We start from the raw sequence: 11,049 nt of genomic DNA on the forward strand, positions 1-11,049 counted from the left end.
ATTTTTTTGAATTGAAATTTTAGAATGTCATAAAATGGTGTAAATATTTTTTACCATAAAAGATAAAATCTTCTGTTGCATATAATTCCAATATTAGATAAATTTTTTACATTTAAATTTATTTTGTATTTTTTCTCAAAATAACATTTATTCATTTATATATTATTTAATAATGAATGCATATTAGGAATTAGAAATAAATTTTTAAAAATTTAGATTCAAGACGGTGAGATAAATTTTTTGGTTACAAATGAAACAAATATATGCTCCATTTCCAACTAAATTTTATGTATTTCTGAATTATTTGGGATGAGTTGTTTATCAAAATTTTTATATACAATGCATACAACACACACACACACACACACACACGCGCGCGCGCGCAGGAAAATTTAATGTATTTATAATACACTAAATATATCTCGGATTATTTTTTTATCATTACCAAACTTAACTGTATCAATACAAAAAAATAAAAAAATTAATCTAATGGTAATATGCATAATACAGATGTATGTAATATTAACCGTAATTAAAGAACAATTACAACAATATTATTTTAAGAATATTTCATTTTGTTCTTTAAATTTCATCTTCGTTTAAAAGCATATTTGGGATGCCATCGTTAATAGGAAATTTTCTGCCAGATTCTGGACATAATAAATCTCCATTTATAACTTCAACTTCCAAAAGAATGTGATGAGCCTTTTTCAGAAAGTCTTCATTTGTTTCAAAGTCTTCAATTAGAATCTGAGGTAATTCACCAACATGTCCTATCTGTAATAACATATTTATTAATATAAAATATTTTTTACAATATTTTAATAAAAAACACATAAGAAAATGATCTTACGCTTTCAGCAGCTTTCCATAGCACCGTCCAATCCAGTTTTGGAATTATCCTAGCAATATATTCTGGATTAAAATCCACTTCAGATACTCTGATGTCTCGGGCCTAAATTTTATAAACATTTTTAATAAATATACAATAGTAAATAAAGTCAAAACACTAGATAGAATAAAATTAAATTTTAATTAGAAAATAATATGCAACATTTTGAAAAATTCAAACATAAAATTTTTATCATTTTCGACAAAAGTAACTTTTTATCCCTAAATATAAATTGTTTTCTAACAATTTTAGAAGTTACATAAATTTAAAACATAAAAATATGCAAAAATCATTTAGGATTCAATAGAGATTAGATTCAATAATATATTTAAAATTCTAAGAACAAGAATTTAAATACATAAAATCAACTCAAATAAAATTGAAATGTTAAGTTATAATACTGTATTTTCACACAATATAGTTTATCTAATTAATATCTGTTGAGTTTTTTATAAACAATAATCAATTTAGTAACAAAAGTCATACAAAAATGTTAATAAAATAACCTTATTTCAAAAATTGAATGAATGTATCATTTAATATATTTGAAAAGGACTTTTATTATTTAGTCAAGAGTTTATTTCAAAAATTTTGAATTTAGTTTAAACTTTATAAAACGTACAAATTGTAATAAGTGTATATTTTAATAACATATAAAGAAAATAACTTACAACAATTTTGAGAGGATAACCCTCAGTTACGCCTTTCATGGCTCTAGATGTCAACATGTTGTGCGTGAGAAGTTTCATATTTTCCAATAAGAAATTGACAACAAATTACGTATTCTATACTTTTTTTTATAACACAGAGATGCAAATGTATACAGCTATTTCTTAGACATAATAATAAATAAATCAAGATAGATCAGCAATCCCGACGCAAAGAGGTCTGAATAGTACAATAAGAATAGTATAACCACAGGACTGAGTTTAGAAACGCTGAATATATTATTTTAGCCTTGTTTTTTATCTAATGTTAAATAAAGATAAAATGATATCTGGGTATAACACTCAGATGTTATTCTGAATGCGCTCTTGTATATCCAATACGAGCAAGAGTCTTTATATTAAGAGTCTGGTCTATAAGAGTAGAGACTTGCCAACTCGTCACGTGACGTTGGAGACTCGGGAGCGTTTCGTTTGACCACAGCCACTCATAGCGTTTGAACAGAGGAAAACTTCTAGGCACCGGCCGCTGTGAGTGGCTGTAGTCAATCGCAACGTAATCAAACGGACGCTTCCCCCACGGCATCGACACACGACACGTTGTAGAACAATCCTAAACCAATGTTTTATAAATCAAGGTGGCGACTTTATGTTGGAATTTTATCGGTCCGGACTATTACTCTATGAAATTATGTTATGTTTTCTACTAGAAATTATGTTATATTCTACTATATTTTGAAATTATGTTATGTTCTACTATATTTTATGTGCGATGGTCCTAGCTTATACAATCTCATACGAGCATACGTAGCTGTCATTCACATTAATGCGGATATTTTATATATAAAAATATGAACTGATAGTTTTTCAATTTTATTAACAAACATTATTACATATTTTGATAGTATTTATTAATAGTTAATTTCTAATAATTGCATTCTTATTTCTATTATGATTATTTTAGATAGGAATAGGTAATTCTTTTGCAACTAATATTAAAATCTGATCTGTACTCAAACACCAATTTGCTATATTTTTAGAAACTTTGCACCAATTTTCGCCATGATGCGGTTCCGCGGCAATACATCTCTTTTTTACTTCTTCTTGCTGTTCTTCTGTACCATTTAGTAATTCGAATTTATAAAAATATGCCCATGCATCTCCTAAATCTGGGTCTATCTTCACTGTCCTATTGAACCAATCTCTGCATTTTGAAATTTTGTGTTCGCACCAAAATAATCTGTAAAAATCATGAGATTTGTATTCCTTTAAAGAGAGAGAAAAAAAAGAGGAAAAAAATACGAAGAAATAAAGAAAATTGAATTGTTTATAATATATGAAGTACTTAATTTTTTTTACATTCTGTATGACAAACCTATTTAATATTTTCCTTTTCTAAGTAAATCTTAAAAAAAAAACTTACTTTGATACTGCTAGGAGGACATGTGGATCATGTTCACATTTTTTGGTAGCATCAACACTTTTAGTTTTTCGTTGAGGTCGAGGTTCCATGAAAATTGCTTCTGCCCAGAGTAGACCGGATGTAGGACATTCTTGTAATGCCTTAGCCATTAATGTATTTGCCATATCTCGTGAACCGTCACTTTTCAATTCATTTCGTATAGCTTCTAGCCATAGTTCTGCATTTTTAGGATTCTTGAGTCTGGCTTTCTCCAAAACTGAACGAGCTTTAGTCACTTGGTTTCTTCTATGCTCCAGTTGCGCTAACAGACGCCACAAAGGTATCGAATTTGGACATTTTTTAATCTAAATACATATAGAGGAATACATCATTTTTTGTATTTGAATTATTAAATTAGTAATAAAAGTTGCTTACCGCCTGACTATACGTCTCTATTGCTTTATCTAAGTGACCCTGTTGTTCTTCAATTTGGCCTTTCATTAGCCACAATTTAGGGAAATCATCAAATGCTTCAAGAGCTTCCTTCAATAGAAGTAATGCTGCATCGAGATTATTAAGAGCCCATTCCAATTTAGCACTTTTCATCATTACTCTTGGTGTCGGAGCCGATGCTCTAGCTTTTGCCAATAAACGTCGCGCTCTCTCATATTCCGAATTTTCAGATTCAAGTTTCACTGCTGCCAACCAAATTTCTTCGGAATTTGGATTAGCTTGAAATGCAAGAGATAAAATACCTCTAGCCGCTGGTACATCACCCTGAAAAAATAAAATTGTGAGAAAAAAAGATCAACGGAAATAAAAACGGAATAAAAATTATTTTAATTTTTATAGTTGAATTTACTCACAGCCAGCCACTTTGATTTAGCACCCATCAACCAAAGAACTTCACTTTTGGGACAATGAGCGACTGCTCTCTGTAACAAAGTTTCCAGAGATTCTCGCGTGCCATATGTCTTTTCGAAATAAGCAGCGCGTAACCAAATTGATTTTTTACTAGGAAATGTTGTTAAGGCATATGCATAAACAGCTCTGGCACATTCTAATGCTCCTTGTTGGGCACACTGCAAATAATATATTTGTCTTCATATATATATATATATATATATATATTAATTTTTATGTTATATTCCATTTGAAATATATACAAATTAAAAATAGCCTCACAGTTTCAGCATCTTCCATCCATGTATGTTTTCTATCTTCTTCTTCTACACCAAAACCGATAATGGCTTTAATAATAACTTGGCAACAATGTACTGCTCCTGCTTTTTCAGCTTCCATAGCTTCTTTAAACCAATGTTCTCTATTGATTTCTACCCCGTTCGCGCTCAATGATGATATAGCACGATCGATTATCTTCTCAACCATGTGTTTATTGCCATTTGCCTCCTCCAATTTCGCAGCAGTAGTCCAAATTTGTCTATCAGTCGGAATATTCTCTCTGGCTTTGTTTAAAACTTTTCTTGCATTGTCATATGTTTCTAATCTAGCAAGAGCAAGCCATAAATCCACACTGGTTGGACAACATTCAACTGCACGACTGAGTAAAATACGTGCGTCCTCAGGTTCCTCTAACTCAACGGCTGCTTTCCATAATCGCACAGAGTTTGGAATATGTTCAAGAGCTTTTCGATATACTCTTCGCTTTGCTTTTACTTCTATTTCTAAATCTGCGGCTTTTATCCAAATTCTGACAGATGTCGGAATGTGTCGCACCGATTGTGCTATCACTGCTTTTGCTGTGTCCGGTGGTTGTAATCTTGCAGCTTCCAACCATAGATCCTCAGAGGTAGGATTTACTTCACATCCTTTCATTATTAAATTTCTTGCAGCTTGAACTTTTCCTGTCACCTCTTCTAAACGCGCAGATGCGATCCATGCAGGTGGATGATTGGGATTAGTCTCTCTAACGGATTTCAACAATAACCTCGCTTTTTTTATATCGCTATGGAAATAAAGAAATTAAATTTAGTATTATATTTACTTATAAAGCTTTAAAATTAAATATATAACGATTACCCTTACTTTATATCACCACCATAAGTAGGTATCATACTTTGTAAATCTGTAAGATATCCTTTTGGATCGACTACAGTTTGACCTTCTACAGAATCAGAAACTTGATTTAGTTTAACGTTCATCAATGTATTTCGAGCCTGTCCAATTTTTCTAAGATCAAGATCTCCAGTGGGAGTGAGCATGCCAGGTGTTGCCACACCTGGCATCATGGAGGCTAGACCACTAGATGGATCAATGCTGGTCGATGTTTCACCTCCTAAATTTCTTGCTAATACAGAATCTGGCAATGGGGTAAACTTTTCTGCTCTAGGATTACGTTGTTTACGATTTCTAGCATCCCCTACTTCGGGAACATTTCTCCACTCATCTTCAGTTACATTAACCAACTCTCTTTTTAGATCTGAGAATTGTTGTTGAATCTTAGGACGTTCTTGGCGATAGCGTTCTAATTCCTCCCTGAGACGCTTTTCTCTGTATTCCTTACGTTTTTCATCCATCCGTTTGTCAATAGCTTCATAAATTGCATCTGCTTCTTCATCATCTTTGTCATAAGGATCCTGATAATTACAGATTAGATTTTTTTTTTATAATTAAACTAGTGCAAATTCATTGTATTTAAAATAAAATAGTTCAATATTATAATTATTTTTGTAATTACTACTAAACAGAGAAATTTTTACCTTACTAAAAAGAGAGCCTCCATATCCAGAAAATTCATCATAATTTGAATCGTTTAAGTCTTCTTCATCTTCTTCTTCTTCTTCTTTCTTTTTTGCACGTTTTGTTGGTGGAGCATGTCTATCATCTCTATTCGGAATGAAGCATTAAACATTTTAGTAAATTATACATTTTTCTCAGTGTACAACATATATATATATATATACTTTTTTTACTTACGAAACGTCATTGGCGTCTCGAGCAGGACCAATATCAGATCGTGTCGTAAATCCTGTTGCTCTGAAAAATAATAAAAGAATAAAATAAATATAATTATCTACATCGTGATAATTGTGGTTAAGCAATTCAATGTTAGTTAATACAGTATAATACTAGCATAAAATAGATATTAGCAGATATTTTGTATCAGATCAAAACTTACCCTCTACCAACACCGGCAACATATCCCAACGGTGCCGGTACACCCAAAAAATGTTTTTTATTTCGTGTATTTAATGAAACTGAAGGAACTGCCATTTTGACAACTATTCGTGATCGTGTTATAAACAGTAAATTCGGAGCTTTTCAGTAACGTACACAAGCGACACTAGGGTGCACTAGGGATCCATTCCGAATTACGCATGAAACGCGTACAGAAAGTCGTTCCGAATTAGATCCCTAACGCATAAAGCGGTGTCTACAATGAAACTTTAAGACATAAGAGCGAGGAACGATGAGCGATGTCCAATGAGAGCTTTGCTTTTTCAAACGTCACATCCGAAAGCAAAGCTCTCATTGGACATCGCTCATTGCTCGTCACGTTCAGTGTGCAAGAGCTATAAGATTGGCCAATCACAATCGATTATTCTTCTATAAATCGATTGGCCAATTTCTTAAGTCTTACGTCTTAAAGTCTCATTGTAAATGTCCCTTAAATATATAGGACTCTAGTTACTGGAAAATACCCAGTAACAATTTGGTTGAGGTGCACAATTTATACTTCTTCACGTCTATGGAGCGAACGAACGAACGAACGAACGAACGAACGAACGAACGAACGAACGAACGAACGAACGAACGAACGAACGAACGAACGAACGAACGAACGAACGAACGAACGAACGAACGAACGAACGAACGAACGAACGAACGAACGAACGAACGAACGAACGAACGAACGAACGAACGAACGAACGAACGAACGAACGAACGAACGAACGAACGAACGAACGAACGAACGAACGAACGAACGAACGAACGAACGAACGAACGAACGAACGAACGAACGAACGAACGAACGAACGAACGAACGAACGAACGAACGAACGAACGAACGAACGAACGAACGAACGAACGAACGAACGAACGAACGAACGAACGAACGAACGAACGAACGAACGAACGAACGAACGAACGAACGAACGAACGAACGAACGAACGAACGAACGAACGAACGAACGAACGAACGAACGAAAGAACGAACGAACGAACGAACGAACGAACGAACGAACGAACGAACGAACAAACGGACGGATGGACGGATGGACGGACAGACGGACGGACGGACGGACGGACGTTGCTCGAGCAAACGTATTTTTTCCTCATGAGATTAATGTATTGGTGAACAACTAACATTCAACGATGCACGGAATATGCCTTTGAGCACTTGTCTTGTATTCTCTGGAGGAGCGAGAACGCGTGGCGCGGGCGACTACGATCGGTTGCGTTAAGATTGGATCGGTGAGATAGAAAGGAGGAGAGAGAGAGAGAGAGGGGGGAGAGTAATAGAGTGAGAGAGAGTGGAATTTTAGAGACATCCGGAAGAGCCTCCCGAGCGCGCGTGCACCACAATGTCTATTCTAACATGCGAGAGGACGGATACAACAATCGTGTTTCTCGTATGTTAAGTTGTCATAATAATGGCAGATAATGTACACAGAAAATCGCACAGGCCGTCAGATGGTAGTAGGAAAATACCGAATCCCGTGCACCGCACGACTACAGAGACGATTCGTTTGGGCGAGATAGACAGACATCATCACCAGCCGGTTAATCTGATCGCACCGAACAGCGTGCAAACCGCGAGTGGCAATCAGTGCAATCGGAAAAAAACGTCGTTCCAAATAACTAGCGTTACCGTGGGCTCTCATATGAGCAATGATGCTGGCGAGGATTCCAACGATGACCTGGACGAGTCGCATACGGAGGACAATTCCGTGGAGCATTCGCGCATCACCGATCTCGATATCGAGACACCGAGTTACTCCGAGGATACGTTCTCCAAGGAGGATGTATTCTTCAATACGAGCAACGCCGCCCTCAGCACGGCCCCGGTGATTCCCACCAGTTCGCAATACGGCCTGGCTATTGTACCCTCCGAAGGTGGCAATGTTAATAATTCGGTCAACGATAGCAATATCAATACTCTGGACATCACCGTTACCGACAAGAATATAATCAATTTACTGTCGAGTAATGTCAAACAGGATGCCGATCTGCGCGAAGTCCACTCGCACGGTAGAAACGAGAGGTTTAAGGTAGTTAAGATCGAGAGTACGGAGCCTTTCAAGAGAGGACGGTGGACTTGTATGGATTATCTGGATCATACGTCTGTTAATCAGCCGACAGCCATCGGTACTCCAAAAGTGTCCGATCCAAATGAGGTGTGCATATCTTATGGTGTAACCGATAGTGGAATTGTTGTACCGGAAGCTGCAAAACAATCTATAATAGTGACTGATGATAAAGGAATTAATATTGATGCCAATGGACCAGTATCGTCTCACCCGGACACAATGCATTCGTCTATCGCTGTGTCGAGTAATCCTGGCCAATCGGTACCAAGTGCAAACTACGCAGTAAATAGTTCGATACCTCCCAATGTACATAATCCTACGCAAGTTCAAACCCAGGGTAAAGTACAGCAGTCTTCTGGACAGCAAATCCCGCAATATTTTCAATCTCAGACTCCGTCGATAGCTACTCAACAGCAGCAGCAGCAGCAGCAACAACAACAACAGCAGCAGCAGCAGCAGCAGCAGCAGCAGCAACAACAGCCACCGCAAGGTGGTCAAGGTTCTACATTACCTTCCAGTTTGCAGGCCACTCATCCCAACAACTTGGGGCAACCTCAGAGTATGCCTCAAGGTTCTATCCCGCTTATAACACAAACTAGCAATAATACAGTGACACCTCAGCCAAGTATATCTCACTCCAAGGAAGAGACTTATGTAACAGTGAGCACACAGAATCAATCCTTGCCAGTTCAAAACGTCTGCCAGCCGACGGTACCGCAAACGTCAGTTCCAACTTCTCAAGCTCCAAACATTCTCGTCACGCAGCATCAGTCGGAAGCAGCTTCCTGTCAATCCTTGCAGACACAGACACCACAGATAACACAGATTTCAGAGTCATTGACTGCCATACAGGGAATACAGGGCATGCAAAATATTCATAAGGTTCCTCAGACAGCTGGAACGTCGCAGCAAACGTCATCGACGATCCATTCTTCTGGAGCACCTGTACAATCGCAAGTGATTGCACCTTCGACGCAGCAGATGCAACCGCAAACGTCCAATAGTAACGCTCCAGTTCAGATTACACAAGTAACGGCTGGGTGTCAGAATGTTGTGGGTGGCCTGCAACAGGGAAACATTGCGTTTCATCAGTCGGATCCAGAGCAAGAATCCATCTCTGGCATTGTTACTAATACCGTTACTGTTCAATCGGCTGATGCGACTCTCTTAGAATCGTCATTGGCTGAAGTTACACAGGGCAGCGATGAACATCGTACTCTCGAAGATAACGAAAGGTACCTCAGACAGATGGTAATAGAGTCGAAATTTGCAAAATATGTATGTGTAATATAAAAATGAATAATTTACGACGACACATAATATACATGTAATATATACTATTTATAGTATACGCCTCTTGGGATCGTGTAACATTATCATTTATATGCAACTCTATATACGAAGAAATTTACTTAAATAAATCTATATTGCAGTATGTCGGGAACGAGCGCTGTAGCAATCGATAATAAGATCGAGCAGGCTATGGTAAGAAATTACCATGCACCGCTGTAATAAAAACACTTATCGCTCGTTAACTTGATGAGTAATAACGTTGAAATATACTGTAATCTTTTCTAGGATTTGGTCAAAAGTCATTTAATGTTTGCCGTACGAGAAGAAGTCGAGGTATTGAAAGAGAAGATAGCTGAACTTATGGATCGTATCAATCAATTGGAAGCAGAAAATTCGATATTAAAAGCACACGCGACTCCAGAAACTTTGACTCAATTGAGTCAGTCAACAGCAAAATTACCCCAAAACAGTTCAGGAAGTGGTCAATAGGTAACCATTGTATATAAATTTCTATCGATATTTTGTTAAGTAAATAATGGATAATATAATTATTGTATATAACTTTACGATTTCTAGAAATTTATAAATAATGAGATTATATATAAATATATATTAGCATTAGACATTTTTTAAGTAAACTAAAGATAATGGATTATTTTTTACTATTTCAGTTTACCATTTAGGAAATATATTTAAAACCGTGAATTTGAATTTTTTTTCTTTCAAAATGATTTATCATTTTGAAAATGTCTGATTCTACACAGACTCTAGATTATTTATCGAGGGTGCATACCAAGATTAAACAGCGTTAATGTGATAAAGTTGACATTATGTTTTATATTAAACACATTTTCAATATTATAAAATAATTAAATTAACAAAAAGGATAATAGTATGGCAGGATAGGCAGCTGACATTCCTAAATTTTCTCATTATTTTAATATCTAATTAATTTAAAGATTTGATCAGATGTAATTTAGCATAATTGGCAAAATGATTAAAGAATTAATGTTATTTAATTTAACACATTTTGGAGATGTTATGATATTTTAATTTTTAATAATTTTTAGAAAATTTTTCAGCCTTTATTGATGGCGAATTTTACCAACATTTATCATTTTCTATCTCATATTTTATAATCTATATGTAGACTGATTTTTAAAATTACACACACACACACACACACACACACACACACACACACGCGCGCGCGCGCGCGCGTACATACACTCATACATACATATATTTGTAATCTACATTAACAAATCAGTAATCAAGAAACACATATTGGTGTGCATGAAGAAAACCTGCAATTTCCTGTCATCCTATGTTACATCTCACATGCCTAATAAAAATTTTTAATTGTATCTATAAAATGTGAAAATTTTTAAGATTTTAATAATTTTTAAGACAGAAGCATACATATGTCTTAAATGTTATGTATAGAGATACAATTAAAATTATATGAATGAATTTAATCAAGCCATTGTCAAATCTACTTGATGATAGATCATATAAAAAGTA

The 11,049-nt window shown here is 35.5% G+C and overlaps 3 protein-coding genes across 5 annotated transcripts; 1 reads left to right on the top strand and 2 right to left on the bottom strand.

Annotated features, from left to right (window-relative positions):
• Positions 1-267: 267 nt before the first annotated feature.
• Positions 268-1,986, bottom strand: Trmt112 (tRNA methyltransferase subunit 11-2). Its single transcript, XM_011634163.3, has 3 exons — positions 1,564-1,986; positions 854-955; positions 268-777 (listed from the first exon to the last, which is right to left on the bottom strand). Exons 1-3 carry the CDS (start codon positions 1,639-1,641, stop codon positions 583-585), a joined length of 375 nt encoding a protein of 124 aa, XP_011632465.2. The 5' UTR covers positions 1,642-1,986; the 3' UTR covers positions 268-582.
• A 428-nt stretch (positions 1,987-2,414) lies between these two features.
• On the bottom strand, positions 2,415-6,293 carry Prp6 (pre-mRNA processing factor 6). Its single transcript, XM_089077954.1, has 9 exons — positions 6,099-6,293; positions 5,897-5,956; positions 5,680-5,806; positions 5,006-5,556; positions 4,145-4,925; positions 3,826-4,041; positions 3,395-3,736; positions 2,981-3,324; positions 2,415-2,797 (listed from the first exon to the last, which is right to left on the bottom strand). The coding sequence occupies exons 1-9, from the start codon at positions 6,191-6,193 to the stop codon at positions 2,518-2,520; spliced, it is 2,796 nt and encodes a 931-aa protein (XP_088934080.1). The 5' UTR covers positions 6,194-6,293; the 3' UTR covers positions 2,415-2,517.
• An 838-nt stretch (positions 6,294-7,131) lies between these two features.
• LOC105424107 (uncharacterized) lies at positions 7,132-10,901 on the top strand. Of its 3 annotated transcripts, XM_011634161.3 has the most exons (4): positions 7,134-9,467; positions 9,666-9,717; positions 9,811-10,014; positions 10,197-10,901. In XM_011634161.3, the coding sequence occupies exons 1-3, from the start codon at positions 7,576-7,578 to the stop codon at positions 10,012-10,014; spliced, it is 2,148 nt and encodes a 715-aa protein (XP_011632463.2). In that variant the 5' UTR covers positions 7,134-7,575; the 3' UTR covers positions 10,197-10,901. The 3 variants fall into 3 exon arrangements, with proteins under 3 accessions (XP_088934086.1, XP_011632463.2, XP_088934085.1); XM_089077959.1 differs by having other exon boundaries at positions 9,811-10,230; XM_089077960.1 differs by lacking the exons at positions 9,811-10,014; positions 10,197-10,901 and having other exon boundaries at positions 7,132-9,467; positions 9,580-9,708.
• Positions 10,902-11,049: the final 148 nt, after the last annotated feature.

The sequence above is a fragment of the Pogonomyrmex barbatus genome, unplaced genomic scaffold (genome assembly GCF_055798465.1).
Source record: "Pogonomyrmex barbatus isolate J1 unplaced genomic scaffold, ASM5579846v1 scaffold21, whole genome shotgun sequence".
Taxonomy (NCBI): domain Eukaryota; kingdom Metazoa; phylum Arthropoda; class Insecta; order Hymenoptera; family Formicidae; genus Pogonomyrmex; species Pogonomyrmex barbatus.

Bases quoted from the DNA above. Each gene is read 5' to 3' on its own strand.
- Trmt112 (XM_011634163.3), bottom strand. From the start codon at position 1,641: ATGAAACTTCTCACGCACAACATGTTGACATCTAGAGCCATGAAAGGC. The intron at 956-1,563 runs GTAAGTTATTTT...TATAAAATTTAG, and splicing joins GTTATCCTCTCAAAATTGTT to GCCCGAGACATCAGAGTATC. The intron at 778-853 runs GTAAGATCATTT...ATGTTATTACAG, and splicing joins TATGGAAAGCTGCTGAAAGC to ATAGGACATGTTGGTGAATT.
- LOC105424107 (XM_011634161.3), top strand. From the start codon at position 7,576: ATGGCAGATAATGTACACAGAAAATCGCACAGGCCGTCAGATGGTAGT. The intron at 9,468-9,665 runs GTACCTCAGACA...TCTATATTGCAG, and splicing joins ACTCTCGAAGATAACGAAAG to TATGTCGGGAACGAGCGCTG. The intron at 9,718-9,810 runs GTAAGAAATTAC...AATCTTTTCTAG, and splicing joins ATAAGATCGAGCAGGCTATG to GATTTGGTCAAAAGTCATTT.
- Prp6 (XM_089077954.1), bottom strand. From the start codon at position 6,193: ATGGCAGTTCCTTCAGTTTCATTAAATACACGAAATAAAAAACATTTT. The intron at 4,926-5,005 runs GTAAGGGTAATC...TTATTTCCATAG, and splicing joins ACTTATGGTGGTGATATAAA to CGATATAAAAAAAGCGAGGT. The intron at 3,325-3,394 runs GTAAGCAACTTT...ATATGTATTTAG, and splicing joins TAGAGACGTATAGTCAGGCG to ATTAAAAAATGTCCAAATTC.